The sequence below is a fragment of the Bacillus rossius genome, chromosome 11, assembly GCF_032445375.1.
Source record: "Bacillus rossius redtenbacheri isolate Brsri chromosome 11, Brsri_v3, whole genome shotgun sequence".
NCBI lineage: Eukaryota > Metazoa > Arthropoda > Insecta > Phasmatodea > Bacillidae > Bacillus > Bacillus rossius.
This window is the reverse complement of record NC_086338.1, coordinates 44,172,504-44,199,777: the sequence shown is the minus strand read 5'-3', so window position 1 is coordinate 44,199,777 and position 27,274 is coordinate 44,172,504. Positions and strand designations below refer to the sequence as shown.

Below are 27,274 nucleotides of genomic sequence, written 5' to 3'. Positions count from 1 at the left end.
AGAGGGACGAACGTCCGCCGCGATGCTGTTTTTGCCCGGACGCGTACCATTGGCATCGCCTCTGCCCCACCAGAGCCGCGTGGGAGGAGGCGCGCGAAGGCAACACGTCGCAGGCGGGAAACGCAGGACCGGGGGCGGAGGGACAACTGGGTGCCGCTCCCCGGCCCGCCAGCCACCGGCAGTCCCAGTAACTGACAGAACACGTCGACCACCACCGGCGCCTACCGCACTAACGTCCTGTATGCCGCCGGGAAGCAGGGGACAACGGGACTACTCCTCATCAGCTGTCCCCACGCCGAGGCAACTGCGGGGACAGCTGACTGCCGGCGCCACCACCGCGGCCCTGAGGCCGGGTATACCAGGGCCGGACCAGCCGCCTCGTCGACACGCCGTCGACGGGGTGGACAACCAGAGCGTCAGCGCAGGCATCCCGCCGGCCATCTCCGTGCAGGGACAGCTGACTGCCGGCGCCACCACCGCGGCCCTGAGGCCGGTTATACCAGGGCCGGACCAGCCGCCTCGTCGACACGCCGTCGACGGGGTGGACAATCAGAGCATCAGCGCAGGCGTCCCGCCGGCCATCTCCGGGCAGGGACAGCTGACTGCCGGCGCCACCACCACGGCCCTGAGGCCGGGTGTACCAGGGCCGGACCAGCCGCCTCGTCGACACGCCGTCGACGGGGTGGACAATCAGAGCATCAGCGCAGACATCGTGCCGGCCATCTCCGGGCAGGGACAGCTGACTGCCGGCGCCACCACCGTGGCCCTGAGGCCGGTTATACCAGGGCCGGACCAGCCGCCTCGTCGACCTGTCGTCGACGAGGTGGACCACCGGAACGTCAACACGTCGGCGCCGGAGCGAGCCGCGGACCTCGCCGCGAGTTCCCCACGCCCGGACGGCCAGGTGGCCGGGGGCGGTGGGGGACAGACGACTGCACAGCTGGGGCAGGTCGGCCCCGAGGAGCCGGAGCTGCTGCGAATTCCTGTCCGCGCTAACGGGCGGGAGATGCTGGCCCTGGTGGACACCGCCGCCAGCCGAACCTACATCGCGGCCCACCTGGTGGGAGCGGAGGCAGTGACACCGCGGAGGGAGCTGGTGCAGCTGGCCACCAGGGACGCCGTCGTTGCAGCAGGGGGCATCACTCAGGTAACAATGAGCATCGTTGGTCACGTTAGCCACGTCGAGGCCTGGGTGGTCCCCGAGCTCCGCGAGGGGCTGATTCTGGGGGTCCCATGGCTGCACGAGGTCGACGCCACCGTGGAAGTACGAGCTGGCCGGATGCACTTCGGCACCCAGGGGCGCTGGACGGTGTACGGCGTGCACCAGGTTCCCCCCAGTCCCCCTCAGTCAGTCATTCGCCTAGAAGACCTTCAGCACGGTGTTCCAGAGGAGTACGTCGATGTCATCAACCATGTCCTCACCTCTCAGGCACAGGTATTTGCGGCCGCGGACCGGCTACGACGGACAAACGTGACGGAGCACCGGATACCGATGGTACCGCACCGCCCTCCCTTTGAGAAGGTATACGGATTTGGCATCCGGGAACGGGAGGCCATACAGACTCAAATTGACGAGATGTTACGTGACGGGGTAGTGGAACCCAGCACCTCCCCGTATAACTCACGGGTGGTGCTGGCCACCAAGAAAGACGGAAGTCTACGCTTTTGCGTAAACTTCAAGGCGATAAACAAACTGACCATTCCCGCCCCGCCCCCGCAGATCAATATCACAGACGCACTGGCAGGACTGGGGGACGCCACTATTTTCACGACACTAGACTTAAAATCAGGCTACTGGCAGGTGCCGGTATGTCTGGAGGACCGCCCTAAGACGGCATTTACGGCACCAGACGGTCGACGTTACCAGTTCTGCGCCATGCCGTTTGGTCTCATGGACGCCCCTGCCACGTTCCAGGCCCTGATGGTACGTGTTCTGGATGGGTACATTGGTGAGTTCGCCAGTGCCTATCTGGACGACGTTATCATCTGGTCCAGGACGTGGGAGGAACACGCGCACCATCTGGCATTGGTGCTAGAACGTATGGCCAGACACGGACTGACGTGCGCCCCAAAGAAATGCCACATTGGGGCCATGGAAATAGAGTTCCTAGGACACATAGTGACGGCGGAGGGGTGCCGCCCCCGACCTGAGCAGTTGGAGCTAATAGAGGGAAAGGGGGCACCGAAGACCAGGAAGCAGCTCCAGAAGCTGCTGGGGCTGCTCAACTGGCTGCGGTCCTTCGTCCCCGACTTCGCCACGGTGACGGCCCCGATGACGGACCTACTGTCGCCGAAGACTAAGTTCCGGTGGACCCCCGCCGCGGACGAGGCCTTGCGACAGGTGAAGCGCCGGTTCAGGAACTGTCACACGCTCTCACGCCTGGTGCCCAGCCGCCCCATCTTCATCCAGACGGATGCGAGTCAGGAGGGGATGGGGGCGGTGTTGTACCAGATGGATGACCGGGGCGAGAGGCGCGTGATCGAGTACGCCAGCGCCAAGTTTGGGCAGGCTGAGCGGAAGTATCACGTGAATGAGCAAGAGTGCCTTGCGGTGGTCTGGGCCCTACAGAGGTACCGTCACCACGTCGAGGGCCGCTCATTCACGCTGAGAACCGACAGCCAATGCCTCCGCTGGTTGGACTCCGCTCAGGGCCGGAAGTCTAAGTTCACTCGGTGGGCCATGCTGATCCAGGAATTCTCGTTCACGGTCGAGCACATTCCTGGACGTGAAAATCAGTTGGCCGACGAGTTGTCCCGGAATCCGGACCCTGAGAATGAGTTCCACGACGACCAGGGCTGGGAGGAAGTGCTCCTCCCTGAGCGTGAGCGCGGGGTAGAGGACTCGGTGCCGCGACCGTGCGCGTTGTACGCGCTGACAAGCCCCACTGCTCCTGCACCTGACGCGCGACCCGAGACTATGACTGACCTGCTGACGTGGGTCCACGCGGCGCAACTCCGGGACCCCGACACCCGGACCCGACTGACAGAGTGTGGGGAGGGGGTGATACCGGGCTGCCGGAGCCTGAACGGGGTGCTCCAGACCAGGGGGGCTCACAGGTCGAGCGGGTGGCGGACCCACGTGCCGCCCGAGGCCAGGCGCTGGGTCCTGAGCTACCTGCATGACCACCCCCTGGCGGGACACCCGGGCGCGGAGCAGACGCTGCGTGAGGTCAGACGGACGTTCCGCTGGCCTGGCGACGCGGCAGAAGTAAGACGCTACGTGCGGGCCTGCCTGCGTTGCCAGGAGCGGAAGTCCAGGCGACCCGACGGCAAGGAGCAGCAGGTCCCACGACGGCCCCGGAATCCCTTCCACACTGTGGCGGTGGATATTATGGGGCCGTATCCTCGCACGTCCCGTGGTCGGCGATTCATTGTTGTGGTCACGGATGTCTTCACCCGCTGGGCGGAGGCGTTCGCAGTACCAAACGTGAAGGCCGGCACCGTGATTGCCCTGCTCGAGCGCGAGTTCTTCCCGCGATACGGGTACCCCGCGGTCCTGCTGACGGACAACGGGGTGCAGTTCACGGGGAGAAGCTGGCGAGTGTCCTGCGCGGGTTGGGGGGTGGAGCATCACACGACGCCCACCTACCATCCGCGCGCGAATCCGACCGAAAGGCGGAATCAGGACATTAAAACTCAGCTGCGCATCCGGTTGGACGAGGACCACACCAAGTGGGACCTGCACCTGCCGACGCTGCTGTTTTGCCTGCGCCGTCGGACGAACGCGGTCACGGGCCATTCCCCCGCTGAACTGGTGCAGGGCCGGAACCTCGCCCTGCCCGGGGAAGCGCGCGCAACCCCCGACTTGCACAACATGACCACGGACGATCTGCGCGAAGACGCCCGACGTCGCCAAGCTGACTACCTGACTAGACGTACGCCGCAGACGCACCAGCCCCCAGCACGACTAGAGCCTGGCCAGCAGGTGTTTGTTAAGTGTCATCACCTGTCGGCTGGCGAGCGGGGCTTTTGCGCCAGTCTGGCTCCTAAGTGGGCGGGGCCACAGGAGATCGTAGACAGACTGGGCACCACCTCGTACCTCGTGCGTCGCGCCGACGGACGGACAACTAAGGTGCACAGGGACGACATTCGACTGATAGGCGACCCGCACGACGAGTACGACCACGACGACAGCGGACCAGTGGACGGTGACGAGGCCGAGGATGACGTCACCGAAGGTGTACTGGCCGACCTCGGCGCCCCTGTGGTGGTACCGCCGGAGCCGGACCTGGGACGTCGACGGGGACACGCCCACCCCAGGTCACTGGGGGGGGTTGGCAGGGACGTTGACAGGGACGACGACACACGGGACGGGACCGATGACAACGTCGCAGTAGGAGTCCTGGTCGACCTCGATGACCCCGTGGTGACGCCACCGGAGCCGGATCAGGGACGTCGACGGGGACACGCCCACCCCAGGTCACTGCGGGGGGTGGGCAGGAACGTTGACAGGGACGACGACACACGGGACAGGACCGATGACAACGTCGCAGTAGGGGTCCTGGTCGACCTCGGTGACCCCGTGGTGACGCCACCGGAGCCGGATCAGGGACGTCGACGGGGACACGCCCACCCCAGGTCACTGCGGGGGGTGGGCAGGAACGTTGACAGGGACGACGACACACGGGACAGGACCGATGACAACGTCGCAGTAGGAGTCCTGGTCGACCTCGGTGACCCCGTGGTGACGCCACCGGAGCCGGATCAGGGACGTCGACGAGGACACGCCCACCCCAGGTCACTGCGGGGGGTGGGCAGGAACGTTGACAGGGACGACGACACACGGGACAGGACCGATGACAACGTCGCAGTAGGAGTCCTGGTCGACCTCGGTGACCCCGTGGTGACGCCACCGGAGCCGGATCAGGGACGTCGACGAGGACACGCCCACCCCAAGTCACTGCGGGGGGTTGGCAGGAACGTTGACAGGGACGACGACACCTGGGGCACGACACATGGACGGGCCCCCACGACGACACCGACTCAGCCTCCTACGGGGGGACAGCAAAAGGGGAACGGTGGTTGGCAACTGGCAAGAGGGGGCGGGGAACGGACGCCCGTCAGAAGGGGCGGAAGGGGTCCGCGTGGCGCAAGCATGGCAGAGCTGGAGCGCTTTGTGGACCGGGTGCTCCCGCCTGATGACGTCAGCGCCTACGCCAACGACACTGATGGACCGCTCATCGAGGACGTAACACATGACAACACTGCTCAGGGCGACCTGTTCGACCTGAGTGAACCAGTGGTGACGTTGCCGGAGCCTACCCAGAGACGTGGACGGAGGTACGTCCACTCCTGGGAACGGCGGGTGACGGGGACGGACGTGAGCAAGGACGTGACAGACGGGGTAACGGTCCGGCTCCTCAGTGGGGAGGGCGATGTCGACAGGGCCCAGCAGGTGGTCCTGGACTTGCCTTCCGGGGAGCCGAGGATGACCGCTCACGCGGGGAGGGGACCGGCGTTGCGCCGGTCCACGCGTGAGAAGACGGCCCCCCACTACCTCCGGGACTACGAGTGGGGGAGTCAGCGCAAACCCCGCGACGTAAGACAAACGACCGACGGGGGGTTACGCTGCAGCGTGATGCAGCTCCTGCCCCAGTTTGCCCGACCCGGACGGAATGACGTGACGAGCTCCGACGACCAGACAAGTGGCCGGACGCGGACGCGGCTGCCGGTCTAGGTCGGCGTCGGGGGCCAGGACGGCCTCGGGAGAGGGGGGGCATATGACGACAGTCGTCGTACCCTCCCAGATACAGAGGCCGTACCTGGCCACCGACGCGGGCCTGAGGGGGCCTGTTTTCCCCCCCAGTGAACCCCAGTGTGTGCGACGGCCAGGGACGCACCCGCGTGCGCCCTAGCATGCCAACGGGTGTTTTTTCTATGTGACTTTATCTTTTATTTCAGTGTGTATATATTTGTAAACGATTAAGGGATTTGAATGTGTGTAATTAACTTATTTTATTTATTATTCATTGTGCAAGTTCGCTGTGTAATTAATGTCTCGTGTATGTCTTTGTAAATAATTCAATAACTTTTTCTGAAGTGTTTCGCCGTAGTATGTAATTGCAGCCTGGCGCGCCGCGGGACGGAGCTCTCTCCCACGCCGGCCGATTTTCCCCTCCCTCCCCGCCACCCGCGGGCGCCGGCCCGCGGGCGAGCGGGGAGAGGCAGTCGCGTCCTGGTCTCGAGCGGAGACAGACGTGTTCGTTGCTCCGCGAGCCGCGCACGTTGCGCTCGGGATTGAACGTTCGCTCAGTCCGCAGCCGGTCACGGCAGCTGAGCTGCCACCGCGAATCAGCTTAGCATTGTTAACTTACGAGTCATCGGGAGACGTGTCTAGCGGGCAGTTTCTACAACGCGAACGTGGTGCTACGAGTCTCTGAACTTTTCGCCGTCCACGGAACATTACGTAACGGGCCGCGTATGTACAGCGTTCCGTCTTCGGGCCCTTTCTCACTGGGTCAGCCTAGCATTAATAAACTTTACGATTCGCGCCGAAACGTATTTGAGAACCGCCCCGTCATCAGGGAGTCCGTGTCGCCGTGGTAGGGCACTTGTTCCGCGACGGTTCCGCCAGGCTGCGGCAGGACTTTATAAGCGTTAATAAAAGACGGCTCGTGAAATTCGTTAATGCCGTGTTCTGCTTGCGACAACCTACCAACATTCCTCGCAATCACTTCACTCTCCCTCCAGGTCCCGCCTTTCCCGGTCCCGGCCACGTTGGCCTGGACCCACACCTCTCCGACGAGGGCAGTACGGGCATAACAGGACATTTATTTCAACGGGAAAACGGGGACCTGAAGCCGAGGGACGTCAATACATACAGAAACATAACCTCACTTCTATAAATACACTTGAAAATACACTTCAAAAAGTTTGTAAAAACTATTTCTTTCACTAATATCCACAATAAATAAATGTTTTTAATCATGTGGACCAGTATTCAATATCAATCACTCAAGTGTATGTTTCAAAAGCACATATACAATTTTTTTGTAACATTTTTTCGGCCTATAAATTTTTGTTGCATGCTGCACACGCATCATAAAAATTTATTCCCATCATTTTTTTCATAATGGTCCTAAAGAAGTATAATATTATTGTATGACATCGTACCGACCATGGCCGTTAAGCCCGTGCTCCGCACCGCCAGTGCCGTATCCCGTTTTCGGAACGCGCCCCTTTGCCCAGCCGGAATGAGCCAGGCGAGCGCCTCGGGCGTGACCCCAATAGACGTAATGAAACTTAAAGGTACGGAACCCCAGAGGCTCGAACCCATAATTCAATTAAGCGAAAAGCCATTAGTACGAAATTACTAATCACCCGACATGTAATAAGTGCATCGTAGCCACTCCAGGCGAGTACACCACGCACGGAGCAGACAACAAACCTCATTAACAGTCACTGCGGCCACTGGCCTTAATTAAAATGCCCGTGACTATGATCAAGTCAGACTAGGAGAAATCCCTCTAAAATAATTCGCAGTGGGACAATATGTTAGTAAATTTACAGTCGCCAACTTGATGTCACAATTTGAATAATTAAGTACATTAAAACCATTGTTAAGCCTTAAGCACCCAATTACCAGGTGCTACATTTTAATTGGGCACCTGGAACATGTTTTAACTGTTAATAGAGTAAATTCAATTTATAAGTTTTTTGACGCCGACTCACAAAGAAGAGAAAGTTTCTCTTCCTTGCGAGGCAGCCATGTTCGGCAGTCTCAAACAACTCCGCGCCGGGAACAGACGTGTGTCCGTGGGCAGCATTCAAGTTTCTTTCATTGATTATTTTTATTCTGTACTACATCTTCAAATTTAAAACTTTTTATTAATTCATCGCTGCCCACGTCGACTCGGCGCGTATTTTGCGGAACCGGGCCTATCCCAACCGTCTTCATCGTGATACCGCGCTGCGTAGCGTATCACTCACGTAAGTGTTTCGCCGAACTTAGGAGCCCGCTCATCGAGCCCCCCCCCCCCCTTTCCTGCACCCGTTAACTTTCGGCGCTGGCCGTCTCCAGCGAGCATCGACCCACGTCCCGCGAGACTGCCGCGGTAACCATTGTCACGTAGTGTTGTGTTTTTTTCTTGTTAACTGTGTAACCGCTAGACGTCGCCAAGTGTTGGTGAGAATTTTTGTAGCGGGACTGAACCGCGGAGCGGACTTGGAGAGCGTACCGTGTACCCACATGGACCCCCGGTGAAACTCCCAAATTAAATGTATTATCACCAACTCGTATACGATCATTTTCCGTAATCTCCCGTCCTCCACACGGCCGAACGGCCTTCTCAGTCAAGGGAGAACCCATTCAGGTTAGATTCAAGCCGTGTACCTGGCGGAGCACGCGGGGGCAGAGTACCCATGGCCCAACATCAACGGCCTAGCAGCCCGCTAGCCTGGCGCCCCTCTGGACAACAAGAGCATCGCGACGCCCGTAGCGCCCGTCAGGTACCCCCCGGACCTTTCACAGAGGTCGGGTGACGGCATGTATAATTGTAATCATTTAGTGGAAACCACAATTGTTTATTAAAATTTAGTTGAAAACTTCATTTTATATTTAATACTGCAAGTTTGTATTTATGAGCAAGTTCAGGTGACTCCTCATAATGGCTGTTGTGTCACTGTCCTTTGGAAGGTGATGTTGGGTTCGAAGTGTTCTGGTGAAAATAGGGTAAGATTGTGCACCAGCTCACGATAGAGCACAAGGGTAGAGAGAGAGAGAGAGAGAGAGAGAGAGAGAGAGATGTTTCAGGGAGTGGGGCTTCCAATATAGTAAAGGTCTTGAGTGTGACAAACCTGCGTGAAACTGACCAATGCACAAATCCTGGTTGTTGAACACCAGGAACACCTAAGTAGTATTTATGAGTAAGGCCTGGTTATGGGCCACCAGGCACGCCACGAATAACCATGCAATTCTTAGGGCTGTCAACTTATTTATTATTACAGACAAAACCATTTAAACATGTATGTTTGTAGGTCAAACAGACAGCGCTGCACTATGGGTTTCCACATTTATGTACAACACAATCTGCGGCACAGTTGTATCCAGCTCTATGGTGAAACAGATTGGCGACTAAATAACTGTGTGACGTCTGCAAACTCCATCGTAAAGCTTACCTACATCAGAAAGTGACGAATTTCACTGGAACTACCGAGCTCCCACTGTCCTGCACTGCTAACCTTTTAGCTGTGTGACGAACAAATGCGTGCCAAACTCTCACTATATCCTTGGGCAATGAAGAATTTACACAAAATATAGGCTATATTTTATCACGAAACATTACAAAACAAAATCCGCTTGAAACTGTATAATACAAAATATACTTAAATAAAGAATGTTCGCGACACACTCAAAAATGCACTTACATACACTGTCGTACTGAGCAGCAATGTTCCAAAACGGTCTCAAATAAAAAAAAAATAGCGTCAACGAGGCTGTACGTAATGGAAAAACAATATTGTTTCATAAATATTGTAGACGCAATTTAAAATGCAATATTTAAGCGTGTGTGGCTTTCAGATGAGTTATTTTTATTTGTTTATTTATTTTTATAATGTTCCGGAGAGCACAGTTCTGTTTTAGAACTATACACGTCACTTTGGCATAATATGACACATTATTTTTTATAACACAATTCATACAGCTATAACAAGTTTCACAGGTAATAGTTTACAATATGACTTACATACATCAAACAATTTTAATAATACGGAAAGCTCTCCCACGGAAAAGTTTCGCTTATCTTCTTGTAAGTAACGGAAACTGGTCTTTTGCTGTGATTTTGTACAACTATATACAAAGATAAATACTGCTGGATGCTTTAATAAATCAATATAAAGTATTTAGTTGAACGCGGGTATTTTGCAGATTTTGCAAATCCATAGTGGAAAAGCTTTGTTTAAAATTTTTTTTGACATTGGTACGTTTTATGCCCTCAATTATTTTATTTTACAGTTGGCGACATGTTTGTTTTTGTTCTTATTTTGAAATCAGTTAATTTTCTTAATGTGAACTGAATTATTGTCGTTACTGTAGTTGTTTAAGGAAACAGAAATTTCATTAAATTGTCAAAATGGGTCTTCTGACAATTATAAGGAAGATGAAGCAGAGAGAAAAGGAAATGAGAATTTTGATGTTGTATCCTTGTTGAAGTAGATGTGAATACAAAAATAAATTTATTTATATATTATTATCACTTGACAAATTTAGCCTCTATTCTGTTCATGACATTGTACGAAGTATGTTATTTACATAACGTATTTGAGTTTTAAAACATATATTTTAGCAAAAACATTTTAAGGTTTTATAAATTATGTAGTAAAAAATGGACGGTAATAGGTACTTGGATATCGCGACTTTTTAGAACGGGAAGAAAAAAAATCGGAAAACATGATATTTATACATTTCACACGTCCCTTAATTTACCTTAAAGGGATGGTTTCGTAATTCCTACTGGTTTGTGAAGAAACCTAAATTTTTATATCTTACAATACAATGCCTGTTCTTTTAGGCAAAAATTAGAATAGAATTTATAAAGTCATTAATTTTCTGTGAAGAATACGTGCTGTGCACTAAAGTAGCTGACAAGTTGAATTGAATTTTACAGTCTTTCCAACGAATTCTTTTGATTACAGCCGTTGTATATTCTGTGTTTGATATGGTTGTGTTGCATGTATTCCAGTTTATCCCTTGATCCTGAAGGCTTGATCCTGATGGCATGATCCTTTTGGCCTGATCCTGTAGTACATGATGCTTGCTGTTTTAATTTATTATGTTGGAAGATCCTGCATATGAAAGAAATTGTAAAAAAAAAATTATTCCACTTACGGTTGTAATGTAAGCTTTAAACCAGTAGGAATTAAGAAACCATCCCTTCAGGGTAAATTTAGGGACATGTGTAGTGTGTGAAACCATGTTTTCCAATTTTTTCTTTTTCGTTCTAAAAAGCTGCGATGTTGGATTATTGACCTTAAACCTATACTACTTTTTTGAATTCTCTGAACAATTGGTAATTATTCTGTATCATATATCCAAGTTTACCCATGATCCTGTATATTGATCCTAATTTAGTACATTGAAATATCCTGGACATATCTAAAAGTCAAATATCACAATACAAATAAATTATGTCAGGTCTTGTGTAAATTAAATTTTTTCAACAACTTTTTATGATCATAATTAATTGTTATAACCAAAGTTTTTTGTTACGTCCATGATCGTTCAACATTTTAAATTAAAACAGCTAGCATCACGTACCACAGGATCAATGTGTAGGATCATGCCTTCAGGAACAAGGGATAAACCTAGATACGTGATACAGAACATTCACTGAACAAATTAATGCTGTTAAATTAGGTGAGTAAAACAGCAGAATGAAAAAAAAAAAACAGAATGCACTACCAACTGTTGAATGGGGTATAATAAACAGTCATTTTGTGACATGACTGTATATGAAAATATGTTAAATTACTTGTTTACCTTATTTTGAATTTTTTTTATATGGTAATTCTTATTGTTAATTGTGTAGCTTAGATGGTTTACTGAGATCAAATTAATTTAATTTTAAATTCTTATAATTTTATGTTTTTGTGCTGCTAACGACTCTTACTTAACCTGTCAAAGCATTTTTTGTTTGTGCATTTGCTACAATACTAGTTAGGTGAATTAGTATAATCAGTGATAAAATGCTGCAGATTAACAGGTGTGCTCTTTGAATGCTGTCAATGTAGTGAGCTTAGTGAATCAGATTTAGTCTGTTGCATACTAAAATGAGAGTAAAAATTAATCAATGTTAAAAAAACATGCTCATAGAGGATAATTTAATAAGATCAGAAGCACTCAATACTATGTTTTTTATTTTATTGTGATTTTTCAGAAAAAGCCCCAAGACTACCCAATTATCACACCAGATAAAAATAATGAAAGTCACACTGAACTTGGAATGCTTGCTTTGTTAGCCATGTGGCCATAACCACTCCATCATAATTAAATGCCTAAATTTGGTTTACAGGAACCTAACATTTTTTAGATTGAAGATTTTTTTTCCAGAAGACTTATACTTTAGTAGCCTACTGTAATCAGTTAAATGATGAAAAGTAACACTTTTGTTTGATAGCAACTGTTATTGTGATGAAATAATTGTGGAAATGATCTAATTAGAGAGTAACAAGCAAACCATTTTTTTGTTTGTATACTGACATCGTACGGCCGAAGGCCACCCCAAAGCCCGACCTGCACTCGCCAGTACTCGGCTCCGCTAACGGAAAGCACCCCTAGCCATGGCCCACCTGAGTCAAGTGAGCGGACCGCAGCCCAAGGTAGAGAATAGCGAACCATTTTAATTACGCATGCAACGCACTCCCCGTGCCTACAAAATTCCCCACACAATAATAAAGTAATCAAAACCAAACAAAAGCCTCTAATTAATAGAGTGCGACGTAGGAGTGCCCGGGTCACTCACGTGTAGCTTTCTACTAAAACAGCTGTGAGTACAACCCTTGCGGCCTTCAGCCTAAATTCAGTAGTGAAACGTGTGACGTAACGCAAACCGCCCCAAATTAGCATTATCATTCGCCACTGGAGTAGTTACCAAGAAACAGACAGTCTCCAGCTTGACTCTAATATTCAAACTTATTTTAGACAAACTTATTAAATGTCAATTCTAAAACATATATAGATATTAAGTTAATCATTAAGTTTTATTATGTGAATTTAGAGCCACTTAAAATTAGTTAATTATATAGATTTTTACGAATAACGGAACTTTAGAAACTCTGGCGCGACAGGGAGCTCACCCCTCCCCTCGCGCCAGGGCTGCACGCCAGTACAGCGCGACTCACGGACCGGGACGGACGCACGTCCCACGGGGAGCCAGCATCTCTTTGTTTCACCGAACGTCCATCTGGTAATTATAGTCACAACCAAAACCTTTTTTTAAGTACTCCCCGTGTGCGCCCGGTCCTTTTCCGGTGTAGGGCCTAACCCAGCCGCGTCAATTTAACACGCCCCACACAAAGCATTACATGGGGCCGTGCAGTATACGGTACGGGCCGTCTCCCGCCACCCCAGAACTTTAGTTAATTGCCCAGTGCACAGGCACAGGCTACATCCAAGCTTAAACGTGTTTTTAATTTAGTAGCGAGCCGCGGTCCACACAGGTGGGCCCGCACGTCGCGAGTTACCGATTACGAGATTAGCCGATGCTAATCGAACGCTCTCCCTCGACTGCGACTGGCGTGAGGACTTAATAAGTAAACACACGTAGAGGCACGCAGGTGTCCCTCTCAGATAACGTGTGCAGTGTAATCGTGTACGTAAAAGCACCACAGAGTGCCGTTTTATCAAGTGTAATTGTAATAATAGTGTAATCAAAACTTCTACGTGTTCCGACGCCTCATTGGCAGTCATGTACAGCCGAGTAAAACTCGCGCCCAATGTAATGAACCAGTGTAAATCGTGAACAATAAAAAGTCCACCCCGCACCTCCCGTGCGCGACGTGCGACCCGTAGAACAACCAGAACAGTGTATGTAAATTAACCTAAACAACCCAACCTAATCAGGAAACAAATTCCATCACCGCCGACGGTTCTAGCGGACCACGCTGGGGGAACGAACCCACGACCATCACACGGTTAGACACCGAGCTAGCCTGGCGCCCTCCCGGAACAGAAATCTCTAAGAAAGCCAGCCACCCCGCTAGGACCTGCGCCCGACCTCGAACACGAGACCGCGGCGGACGGCAATACATTATACTTATTAATAAATGTATCTATAAATGCATTTGCATGGTACAATCATCCAGTTTACAGCTTACTTCACTATAAACACAATGAACATATTTATACTTAATTTGAAAGAGAATTCCTTAACGAGGCAATTCCAGAGGTCTGGATAACGCGGGCAAGACAACGATACTGAAGAGGTTCAACGGTGAGTCGATAGACTCCGTGTCCCCAACGCTGGGGTTTAACATCAAGACATTTGAGTTCAAGGGGTGAGTGATGGTGTGTACCTGATTGTGCATAACTGGTAGATGCCTCTTGTCAGAGGGAACTCATTTTCATGCCAAGATTAAATATTTAAAGTAGGGCATGTCCACCTTAGTATATGAAAGAAAATGAAAAGCAGATAATTATTAATAAGGTATTTGGTGTAGTGGAGTACATCAGTGTATTCGGACTGCATTGAGTCAAGAAACTTAAAAAAATTGTGAGGAAGTGCTTGAGATAAAATATTATTTAAGCCTTAAATGATGACATTGAGCTAATGTTTCATGTCTAGGGCAGGTTTACATACTGTCATTATGTATGAGACAGTGAAGAAATACAACTTTGTTTTCAGGTTATGTTTTGTTAAATATACCAACGAAACCAGAATTTTTTTTCATATTTGGTGCCTTATCCGACATAATATTGCATACATGTACTTGTTATGGGTACTTTTTAAGTTGATAGGCATTAGTGAAATTCATGAATAATATCTGAACCTTTTGACGTCCCCTTTAATGGTCGCATGCATGCTAGTTCTTCAGTAATACAAATGTTATTAACAATTCCTCTATTATTAGTAACAGAGCAGCATCATTTATGTCAGTAGTTTCATTCATAGTAACAGAACAGATTTTAAACTGAGTAATTCTTTATTGTAGCTGTATTATAGGTGTTTTATCTAATTAATTCCAGACTGGCCCAGTAGACAAACCCAAAAGAAAACATTTAAAACAAATATTTAGGTAATGTTGCGCACTGAATAATAAAGTTGCTTTGAAATTTTAATAGTTCGTTGATTTATAGGTTAAGTTGCGGATTGTAGCAAAATAATTTCTTAAACATTATTTGTTTTTATTTTCCACAAAAAAAAATTTCCGAAATTTAAATAAACACAGTTCAAGATGCTGCTTCTCACACTAGCATAGACGATTGGTTCATCACTCAGTGCCATAAATGTACTATTAGTAATTTAAAAAAAAAACTTACGTCCCGCGGTCACACTTTAACTCTTGTACTGCCGAGTTCTTTCATATCCTATGGCGCGACCCTGCTGTCTACCATCTTCCGTTTTCTCCGCACAGGAACTGAGGAAGGAAGCTCTCTCACACCGAGGGCTTAAACATTGATTTCATTAACCACTTAGTGCTGCACCTTTAACTTAATCCATAAACCTATTTGAGGGTGGTAGCCTGCCAAAAGATTGTTTCTCTGTTGTTTAGTTCAAAAACTCTTCAACTGTGACTTGACTTCATCACACAAGCCTTGCCAGTTGAGATAATTACTGATGTGTATGCACTTCATGAAAATGCTACAGGAATTTACAGCTAACAAAATCAACTATGATTGTTCTTTAGAAGACACATTTCCTTATAAAAATTGTAGTTTTTAGATACTTTGCATGTGAAGAAATACAGATTTATGTGTACGTCATGGATGCATGTACTATGTTTTTTGCTTAGGCTTGGTCTAATACACCATGTTTATTTTTTAATTTTGTCGTCATCACTGTTGTTTAAGGGCTGTTTCGGAAATTAAAACATGATACCTCCCTTTGATTTGTTCATCTGTTTGTTACTAAAGGCCTCCACACACAATCAGTCCAAAATGACAGTGTGGATTGATCAGTTGGATCTGGAAAGTCATTACTGCCATGTGTGTTTGTGCAAGGACGGTGTTGACGGACTGACGAACTGATGGCTTTAAATAAAATTTGACTGTGGGCTTGAGAGCCCTCAGTCCGAACGGCCGTGTGAGGGAACAGCGTCTTTCCAGTCCAAACTGTGAGTCCAAACAATCATTTGATGAGCTGGGTGTCCTGGCAGACATCTTTGTTCTCCCCTTTGGTTGCTTTGCTATGTTCATACTTTTTCTGACCAAAAGTATAATTGCAACTGCCACACCCAAAGTTTCTTCCATATTCTACAATGAAATGATACATCCAACAGCAACAGAAACCACAGGATTGATCGCGTGTGGGAAAATCTCCAGTTAAGTCCAAACTGTCAGATTGGGACTGTTCGGTTTGAACTGAGCACCTGGACTGATTGTGTGTGCAGAGGGCCTTTATTCAATCCAAACTGTCAGTTCGGGTTAAGCTTTCCGAACTGGGAGCTGGACTGATTTTGTAAGGGCCTTAATATTTTCAACAGATATGCAAGTGTAATATAATGGTTGCAAGAAGTCATTCAAGTGATAATAATTACGAACACTAGTGAGCCTTTTTATAGTCATTATATTACACTTAGCGAATATCTGTTTAAAATGTCAATGACGACAACAAATGTAAATGAGGTATCGTGTTGAAATTTCAGAAACAGCTGTTAGACAATAGTAATGACAATAAAATGAAAAAAGAAAATTATCATTGTGCGAGACCAATCCTAACTGACATAGCCTTTTTAAAACAATTATATTTGCAAATTTGAAAATAGTACCTTATGTATAGTAACATTGTATGGTAGCTTTGTAATATTACATTGGCCATTATCAATGGGGATGATGTAGAAATTGAGTAATCCTGAGTTTCATATGTGGAGTGAGTATCATTGGCGAAGCGCGAGACAGTTTACTTCATTGCTTTCAAGCCATTTTCGCTCCACGCCGCTAGATGCCAGTACTCTCACGCACTTGAAACACATTAAAAAAAACTTAGTTACTCTCCATATTTGAAGGAGAAAAACTTTCAACAAATGCTGGGCCTAGAATCTCATGAAAGTTAGAACGATCAGGCTTGTCATTGGGATGCAATAGCATGAATTCATTGAGGTCTTTTGACCATTTGCTCTTCAAAGGCCTGTAAACACCCACATCAAGCGGCTGTAGCAAATGACTCGTGTGAGGAGGGAATGTCATAAGATAAACTTGGTTGTCTTTAGCAACTTGTATTACCTCTGGTCCGATATGAGCACTGTGGGAATCCATCAACAGAACATTTGGTCTTGCATCAGAAATAGAACTAATAAAAAAAACGGAACCACTCAAGAAACAGTTCTGAGTTTATCCAACCCTTTGGGGAAAGTCTGACAAGAGAATTGGGCAGACTGTTGTTTTTCAAGCTATCATTCCACCTCACCGCCTTAAATATAATCATAGGTGGAATAAAAGTCCCATCAGCACAAGCGCAGCCGACTAGTGTATGGATCTGACCTCGTTCCCCATAAGTTCTCTTGTAAACAGGTTTGCTGACATCACTTGTCTGGCGTATCTATTACAAGTTTCCTACATTGTTCCTGTTGCACACACACAAACCCCCGAGCGGAGGGGTAGCTCGTGTGCGTGACGGCACGAAGGGCGCGTGTTGCTCTGCACGGCAGGGTGATGCTGAACGTGTGGGACGTGGGCGGGCAGAAGTCGCTGCGCTCGTACTGGAGGAACTACTTCGAGGCAACGGAGGGGCTCATCTGGGTGGTCGACAGTGCGGACAAGCGTCGGCTGGACGACTGCCGGCGGGAGCTGCACGAGCTGGTCAACACGGAGGTTAGTCCCGTTCGGAAGTGACATCTATGTTATCTGCAGTTAGCGTAGCACTGAAATGACGAGGCCTAGAGCCCTGAAATTTGATAGGCGCATTCACCCGTTGGAGGGGGGGGGGGGGTTATGTTTTCATCTAAAAGAGAATTTCCACAAATTCATCTTAGTTCCTTTTAAATATACTTTTTTTTTTTCTTCATTTTTAAACACATTTTTTTCTATAATCTTCATGGCAACAGCTGTTGCATGGTTTGGTGATGCCTTATTTTTTGTCACCTGGCAATGGCAGTTACATTTTTTTACGCTTTACTTGTCTCCGTGGCAACGGCTGCCGAATCGTTGATGCCTCATTTACGTACGAATCTTAATCCACTCATTCTGTGATTAATTATTATTATCTTTGCCATCATATCGAAACTTTATTGGTGAAATAGATGCAAAATTTGAATGTCCTTAAAATTTGTGTCTTGGGTTTAGGTTTCTTTCTGTTACCTTAGTTCTAGTGATTTTTTTTTCAAAATTGTTTTTCAAAATTTGATTAAATTTTTTCTTTTAGTTTGAGGCATGGCAATGGCACATCCACATAGATGAGTGTGTATAATGAGCAGTGAGATTGATTGTGTTGGTGTAGGGGTTGGAGTGTATGCACGTGTGTGTGTTGTACGTATAAAATATTTTTTGTTTCAGAAATTGTTTGGAGCTTCTTTATTGATTTTGGCCAACAAACAGGATTTGGCAGGTGCTCTAAGTGTGGAGGAAATTAAGGAGGTAAGTCTTTGTTACATTTCTGTAGTTGCTACTGGTTTTGGTGAGTGATTAGAACTAACCCATTTTAATTGTTGTTTAAATGTATTAACTTTTTTTGTTTTACTTAAAATGTTAGTACTCCCAATGTGATAACCATGTACTTGGCATTTGCATAACTTAGTGTTGACAATTACAATTAAATAACAGTTATTGAATGTGCAAAAAAATATATTAACTTTGTTATACATTTTTTATAAAATTTCTTGTTAATTTTTATAATAACAGCCTATTAATGAAAATCAATATACAGTGTAGTGTCTATAGTCCGGCATTCTATGGTTCGGAACATTCTGTAGTCTGGCACCAATTGAGTTGCTCGCTTTCAGATATTTCGAGTGGATTGTGGCTGTTGATCTTGTCCATTATGTTGCATTACTAAGCTGCTGGCTTTTTTTTAATACTTGTTTAGTTTCATCATAGGTTCCATCTGTCCGACCTGAGCTGGTTGTCTAGTTTTCTGTAAATTTTTCATCTTCATAATTTTAAAAAAATTTTATTTTCAGTTTTTTTTTTCATGACAAACAGTGCCAAACTGCAATGGTGTATGTCCAAAAAAACTGCATTAAATAGTTTACCAGCAATTGACCATTTAAAGAATGGTTATGTTACGTACATTAAGAAGAGTAAAAATGTGAGAATGGTTGGTTAGTGGTTAGGTTAGGTTTGCTTCATTAAAAACACTTAATATTGTGGATGGATGTTTAGGTTAGGTAACCTACTTTAGATTTACTTTTAAATTATGTTAATGGTTGGTTATATTAATTAAAAACACTAAAAAACCATAAAGATGTTTTGTTATTTTAGATAGCTACATTATATTGATCATTCCTAAGCAATTGTTCAAGCAATACCTCAGGATTTTTATTTTTAATGTAGCTAACATAGCTTAATTGATTATTTTCACAATATCACAGTATTTTTAATAGGTATGTAACCTAACTTCACCACTCTTAAAGAATGACTAAAACATGACAAGAAGTAAAAAAAAAAATGCTATTTATAGTTTAAAATTAATATTTTTACAGAAAAGTAAGTGCCTATCATTTAGAATTACTTGAAAAAGCCTCGCACCCCTGATATTTAGACTATAACAAAAATATTTAATAAGAATAAGCCTCACACCAAATTTAAACATACCTAGGCCTTAGAATCATATTTCAATTTTCTATTAATTTTTTTATTCCAGACTAGCAAAACCATTCAAAATTATTACATGCCTTAAATATTTCCTGTAAAAATAATTCAGCATTCTAGGTACCGTTGAAGATGCTACCAGTTATTTTTTTACCATATGAAAATTTTCTTTTAGCTTGTGTGCTATCCAACAGTGCATTGACCTTGGAGCTTGAAAATCTTTGATATTCCGCATTGTCAAGTTTTTGAGTAGTTTGGACACCATGCTTTTTCAACACAAATTTTACAACAAAAAAAAGTGCACTGCTTATTTTCAGAAAAATATTGTAGATTTTACATTCAAATCTCAGTACATCTATCATGTTTTTTATTTTCTGTGATTTACTGAAGTGATTTACTAAAATCACTTAAGGGAATGCTGAAATGTTTAGCTGGTTTTTGTTCATTGTCTGATTGGCCTGTATTGCCATCGTTGCCAAGGAGACCTGCAATCACAAAAATAAACTGAATCTAGTGTTTATGATAATGTTTTTCTCGTCTACATGTGCCTTTTTTTTCATAGTTAATTGTTGCTTAGTACGGTGGTGATGTTTGTAGCGCTGGAATGTTCAGGTGCGATAGTGTTGGCAGCACTGGAGTTTGGGGAGGTGCTAGTGACGACAGGGCTGGAGTGTTAGGTTTCCTAGGCCACTGTTGCCCTTAAAATGCTATTTAAATTTTTCTTTCACTCTTTTAGCCAGCATAATTATTTGTACCCCTGTATTATTTTTTTTTAATTATTTTTTTTTTTTTTTAAATTCTATTCTCTTTTATAGACTTATAAATAGGGGCATGTATTTTTCTCGAAAATATTTTGAATCTAGTCGAGAGTTGAAACACTTAAGCATCGTCTGTGTCTTGTGATTGAGTGAGTTTATTTCAGATACATGTCTACACTAACTCGGTGCAGAAGCTAACGCGTCCTGAATGGTCTGGTCAAATAAGGCAATGGCTTCTCTTGCAGATGATGACCAATTACAAGGGAGAAACCGCTGGCTTGGGTATACTATAGTGTAGTCTCATGTGCGTTTAAAAATTTTCGGAAAAATTATTTTTGCTTCTACGTATAAGTTATGTATGATTTTGTTTTGGTAAGTTGCGGACTCTGTTTGTACCAAGTAATTTGGTAGTCAAGTGAGCTGACATGAAACTGACGTCACATGGTGGATGCTTGTGCAGTCTGATTTTCATTTTTTAACTCTCGGCGAAGGTGCACGATGGGACATTTGCGGCCTGGCCGTGGACAGGTGAAGCCACACGGGCAGTATGATGGTGTGAAACAGAATCAAACGCGGTTCTTGTGCGCAAGAACTTAATTATGAACAAAATATTATATTGTGCACATAGTCCTTCAAGCATGATGAATAGACGGGCAAGTCAAGCTAATAGATCATCGAAAAATCACATATGTAGCTTGAAAAGGGATCAGCAGCTACAAACTGTAGTGTGCTTCAAATTACTATAAAGATCGCTAGATATTTGAACAACTTTTGATATTCGTAAATAATTTGGTACTCTACTGGAATAAACATTTAAAATAAAATAATTAAAAAAAAATTAATTTGTTACCAATTTATTTATTTGTTACTTATTCGCAAATATACACAGACACACACACACACACACACACACACACACACACATATATATATATATATAATAAATTTGGTTAAGTTTTCTGCAACATAGTACATCATGATTTTTATATGCAATAAATCTGTGATTATGATTAAAAAATTAAAAATACTTTTTTTTAATGTATGTAAGCTGTTGAATCAACACAACGATTTTCAATCTTAAAACTATACTGGTTTAAGCAAATGTATTGACATTTTTTTTTTTTTTTTTTTTTAAATTTTACATCACACAATTATGGTTCCATATATAGTCCCTTAGCAAACAATACCGTCTGACAATTTTAACGAAATTGACTTTTCGCTTCTAACACATTGTATCATCCAACGATACAATTTTTATGGAAATTAAAATCCTAGAGGTAGCAGCACCATCGCACAAAAATAAAACCTTGGGATCTGCCTAAATACACAAAGCAGACACTGCAGTAGGCTCCATACTGAGGTAATCGAAGAAATTGGATACCCTTGCTCTGTTAAAAGGTATTCAAAATGTTTTAAAATAAAAAAATACCATTACATTAAATACACACAATAAGTACTTGAAAATAAGATTTTTTTGACTCTCTTGTAAAGATTCTGAAATTTTATGTAGGGGAATTGTTAGATTAGCGATGAGATATTTCTATAGTTTTAATTTTGTTTTTTTCATAAATTTTTATGGATTTCTGTAAAGTTTGCAAAAAAGTTTCCCTGTTTGTTAAAATCAATTAGAAAAATATTAGATATTCATGAATAAATTAATGTTGGTTCCAAAATAAGTTAAGTAACACTGCTTTTAAAATTTGTCATAGTTTGTGTATCTTGCAAGCTAACTCAAAGTGTGGCAATTGAATTTAAATAAACAATTGCTAGCCCCAAAGCAAACCATCACACTCACAGTGTATGCATTTGCTGGGTATCGCCAATTGCTGGACTGTCAGCAGTTACTGGAGTGTCAGCAGTTCCTGAAGAGTGTGTGCAGTTGCCGGAGAGTGTGGGCAGTTGCCGGAGAGTGCCTGCATTTGCCGGAGAGTGCCTGCATTTGCCGGAGAGTGTGTGCAGTTGCCGGAGAGTGCCTGCAGTTGCCGGAGAGTGCCTGCAGTTGCCGGAGAGTGCCCGCAGTTGCCGGAGTGTGCCCGCAGTTGCCGGAGAGTGTCCGCAGTTGCCGGAGAGTGCCCGCAGTTGCCGGAGAGTGCCCGCAGTTGCCGGAGAGTGCCCGCAGTTGCCGGAGAGTGCCCGCATTTGCCGGAGAGTGTGTGCAGTTGCCGGAGAGTGCGTGCAGTTGCCGGAGAGTGTCCGCAGTTGCCGGAGAGTGCCCGCAGTTGCCAGAGAGTGCCCGCAGTTGCCGGAGAGTGCCCGCAGTTGCCGGAGAGTGCCCGCAGTTGCCGGAGAGTGCCTGCAGTTGCCGGAGAGTGTCGGCAGTTGCCGGAGAGTGTCGGCAGTTGCCGGAGAGTTTCGGCAGTTGCCGGAGAGTGTCTGCAGGTGCCGGAGAGTGTCTGCAGTTGTTGGAGTGACTGCAGTGGCTAGAGTGTGGACGGTTGCCAAAGTGTCGGCAGAGCTGGAGTATCGGCAGCACTGGGTGTTGGCAGGTACTGGAACTGGAGAAGATCAGCAACCGGCAGTGGAACGTCCTCAGCTGCAGTGCTATGTCGGGAGAGAACCTGCTCGAAGGCATTGACTGGCTCGTCAGCGACATCGGAGCGCGAATGTTCATGCCTGATTGACCACTTGACTCCGTTTCTGTGATTGAGCTGCTGTCTGAGCCCTGACATTTATTGTAAATAAACTCTTTGTACTCTTTTTACTGCATTACTTTCAGAGTTGGTATGACCCTGCTGGTGTTCTAGTGGAAGTGCTTACAAGGCTCATGTTTTTTTTCTAATTTAACAACGTGTTTTGCATTCCATCTGTTTAACTTTGGAGAATGAGTAATAACAATTAAATAATCATTGGTTTTTATTTAAATATACAAACTTATCAATAAAAGCTTTTATTGCCCACTCTCTTGGTGATTATTGTTTACTTGTTCTCACCTTTATGGTACCACTGTGGTTGAATGATCAGTACATTCCCCTAACACTTAGATGATTTTATGAATAATTTCAGGCAGTTGTAAGCACAGAATTGTTATTTTTAATAAACAATGCATGTGTTTATAATATAAGGTGCTTATTTATCTATTTCTGAAACAAATTTCTGTTTCAAGTACTGATTGCTTTTATAAAAATTGTTGAAACATTTTCAGTTTCTTGTACCAGTTGGTAGCAACAACTTATGTAAATAAATACTGTATTAAATTTATTAAAAAAAGGAATACATTGTTAATCACACCCTTACATGTTTTTACAGAGACTTTAAATGTGTGTGTGAGTGTGTATGTGAGTGTGTGAGTGTATAGACACAGACGTACACAAATAAGACCTAATTAAAATAAAACACATGTTCAAATGTTTGTAAAGAATTATTTTATACATAAATTATAACCTTGAGAACATATTTATAGAAATATATCTACAATTAATCATTTAGACAGCATAGTCAGAAAATTTGTACATTATCTGAAAAGGATTTCTAACTGTCTCGCTGTCCTTGAATCCTTGCAAGACCTTCTACTCACAAACACTGACGACACATTCACAACTTGCATGAGGAAGGTGAGAGATTGTTTCACAGGGTGTCCACATTTGGGAAAGTCAGGGAAGTTATAATAGGTCAGGTAAAGTCAGGAAATTTAGTGGAAATTCCTCAGTGGTTTCAATTTGGGGGTAAAAATTTCATGCTCTAGCCTCACCCATACTTCGAAAGAATTTTTTTTTTAGATGGTGCTTTAGTGCATAGTATACATACTGTAAAAAGGTGTGAGCAAGGTTCTGTTTAAATTTTAATTTTTGTTATATAATTAGAGGCCAGCTGTGGGAATGGTGGTGTCCGTATTTTCGTTACTTCTTTCAGAAAATAGAAAATTAAGGAAATTAAATAAAATATGTAGAAAAATTTTATTGAAGATTTGTGTGAACACCAACCTTAAAAAATTCCAAACAGAATCCTAAAGCATTAAAGAACAGCTTTGCAGCATTTGTCTCCACCTGCCCTCTTTGGAGGAGCAGCAGTCATTCCGGTAGCCAGTGCGACGGTATGTCGCGAATGGGTTCCACTTCAAGGGCGGGCAGATTGAAGTGTGTTCCAGCTGGTGTGATGCAGCTGGGCGCAGACATCGGAAGGTGAGCTGCCGGCTCGGACGAATTAGTACTAGCTGTCCATGTCTTTCACTTGGCAGTGGCGTCTTTGAGCAAGCACGGGGATCTCGGTCGAGTGTTCCCTAGCGCGCGACCCAGCTAGCGAGACACACACAACCCAGCAGGCTGATTACGAACTAGGGATGGGTCGGTACCGGTTCTCGGTTCCTACGGTTCTCAGCATTTTAACTGGCACCGAGAACCGCAGCTAAAATGTTGGTGCCGGTACCGGCAGTATAGCAAAACCCTTTACGAAAATAGTCCTTCACTACAACTTAACTGCAGCATGAAATGGCTAAACTCACGTCCAATTCACATATGAATTATTTTTTTTGGACTTCTGTGCAATAGTATTCATCTATAACTATAAAATAAATTACACGTGAAAATATTTAATATTCTCGTCTATCTGTAAACAAAGTACGTTTTTCAATCAAAACATAACAGTTGAAGGTGCCATTGAAGTAGTTCATTGATGTGTGCAACTGTATAACGTGCCTCAGCAGAGATATGAGAACAGAAAGACGCCATTATTGTTTCACTGGTTTTTAAAATAGGCAGTACATTGAGTCGTTGACACGTGAGTATTGGTGACTGGTGTATAAAGAACAATTAAAAGTGCAAATTCCATAGTATATTTGTTTAATAGAATTGCTGATTGATTTTAAATATTTCCGTAACAATTTTTGGTATTCTAAAATTTTATGCTTTTTGTGCAGCGCTGTGGACCCATCTAGCGGAATGACTAATAACTTTCTCTTTTAGGTAAACGGGATTGCTTTGAAAGTGGCACATATTTGTTTTTAGTGTTAATAGCGTTGACGAATATCCGCGGACACATGATAAAAAATAATGTTTTTAAAGTTGTTTATATTTTAGCAAAGTGGTGTATGGATGTTTAGATGTATTTTACTGTTGACACTTGTAAAGTATAATTATTTTGGCAAAGTAGTGCAAATGGTGTAACAAATGGCATCAGAAGTGTGGCGGTAATTTACTGTTGACTGTGCAAACAAACTAAATTCGATGTAGACAATAAGTTTGATGGACAATTTATAATTTAATTCTTTGAATGTTCATCATCATTCTATTTATTTCCATTATTGAAATATTTTCTTTTTATTCCTATGTTTTAAAGGAGGGTGTATGTAGATTTCTTGAGGTAAATGATAGATTAATATAGTAAATTTTAGTTTTATTAAGTGTTCTTTATATTATTTAGAATTAATTTTCAGTAATAAATATTACATTTGTAATAGTTTGGGGTGTTTGCTGTAGCTTGAAAACTATACTAAACCTTTTATTTGCTTTGATAGCCTCTTTAAAGACTGAAACATTATGCCAATGCATTTCTTTGCAAGCATACAATAAAAACATTGAGGACAGAACAATAATACAAATAAATTATTATTTTCAGTGTTATAAAAGTAAATTGTTGAAGATGTAAGTCTGGATACAGGCTTTTTAGTGCTTGTATTTGTAGCTAAAACAATACATAGTTTATTACTCGAAACATCTCATAAATAATGTGTGAATAATGTTTATTTTATTTTTTTAAGTCAGAAGCAAGAACCGATTTTTAAGAACTGGTATTGAATCGAGAACCGGGAATAAACAGGAATTGACCCATCACTATTCACAACATTTTTCGTTAAACTTCAACCGTTGACGTTCTGACGGTATGCACTGTAACATTTAAGTACCTATGTACACACATTTCAAACAGTATTTATTGCACCAGTGCTATGTACCACGTGTGAATCAGTTGATGGTATGAAACAAATAAGAGGTTAGCGATGTAATTGAACTATAATAAGTATTAAATAATGTGAGATTTTAGTGGCACAATTTTCTTTCTATCATAGATAGCGACTGTTAAGGAGCCAAACCTATTTGCAACAAAGTTTAACGTAAAGAATATTTGAGGTTAGGAACAGTTACGGTAGTATTTTTATCTATGGTTTTATTTTTGCTTTGGCGAAGCATAGGTATTGCAACATGACAAAAAAAAATTATTTTATCTCCATCTTTAAATTTAATCATCAAACAAATTACCGATAGTTTAAATGCCCGAAATAAAAATAAAACCCAATTAAAAAGTGTATTTAATTTATCAGTGAACAAATTTTTCATATTTCACTGACACAATAGTTTATTTAATGCGCACAGTAATTATTCAGTGGTTGCTGGCCCTTTGATGTGATTGATTTATGCCGTGGTTCACAAAACTCGCGGTTCATAACAAAACACACCCACATGTTGGTTCTCAAATCACCAAATGAGGTACATGTTTCGGTAGAGCGTGAAGAGTACCGCAAGTCTTCGCGAGTGTTCATAATCAGCCCGCTGGACAGTCCCATCAGTAACTAGCAGCATGCGGACATATCGTACACCGAGAATAATAGGGCCACATCTCAAAAATAAAATTTTTTTATATTTTTTTATATTTGTAATGTCTATGGCTATATCTATCCGGTATAACAAGGCCATATATGTAGTACAATAAATATTCACCTGAGATGAGATATGTCCTTATTACATTTTAAATTTGCAAAACAGAAATCAGAATAATACAGCCACATGTTGACATGCTGCCTTATTATTCGTACAGCTGAGGGTGGGTTGGAATACACCATGGCCATATTTTGACTTGTGCCATAGAAACAGTGCCGACATTATGCACTTCCTGATAGCTGAGGCTAAGAATAAACATTCAATTATTCACTCTCCTGTAAAATTTAGTTTTTTTGAGATGTGGCCCTATTATTCTCGGTGTGCGATATTGCTCCCAAGAACCAGCCTGCCTCTCTAGTGATTACCACAGACATCAACAGCCATGTTCTGCGAGAAGTGAGACAGCAGAAGATGAACGTTGCCTTGCAGGCTCATGAGTGTGGTTGAGATCCTGCTACCCTCGGGTTACTGACAAGTGTTAATCCTTCCATCAGGGCAGCAGAATTGGTTGGTAGTTACAAAACCAT

General features: G+C 44.3%; 1 protein-coding gene across 2 annotated transcripts; it reads left to right on the top strand.

Moving 5' to 3' along the window:
* Positions 1-9,757: 9,757 nt before the first annotated feature.
* Positions 9,758-22,857, top strand: LOC134536890 (ADP-ribosylation factor-like protein 2). Of its 2 annotated transcripts, none has more exons than XM_063376952.1 (5): positions 9,758-10,138; positions 13,885-13,995; positions 17,305-17,467; positions 18,149-18,229; positions 22,647-22,857. In XM_063376952.1, exons 1-5 carry the CDS (start codon positions 10,074-10,076, stop codon positions 22,779-22,781), a joined length of 555 nt encoding a protein of 184 aa, XP_063233022.1. In that variant the 5' UTR covers positions 9,758-10,073; the 3' UTR covers positions 22,782-22,857. The 2 variants fall into 2 exon arrangements, with proteins under 2 accessions (XP_063233022.1, XP_063233021.1); XM_063376951.1 differs by having other exon boundaries at positions 9,819-10,138; positions 17,281-17,467.
* The last annotated feature ends 4,417 nt before the right edge of the window (positions 22,858-27,274 follow it).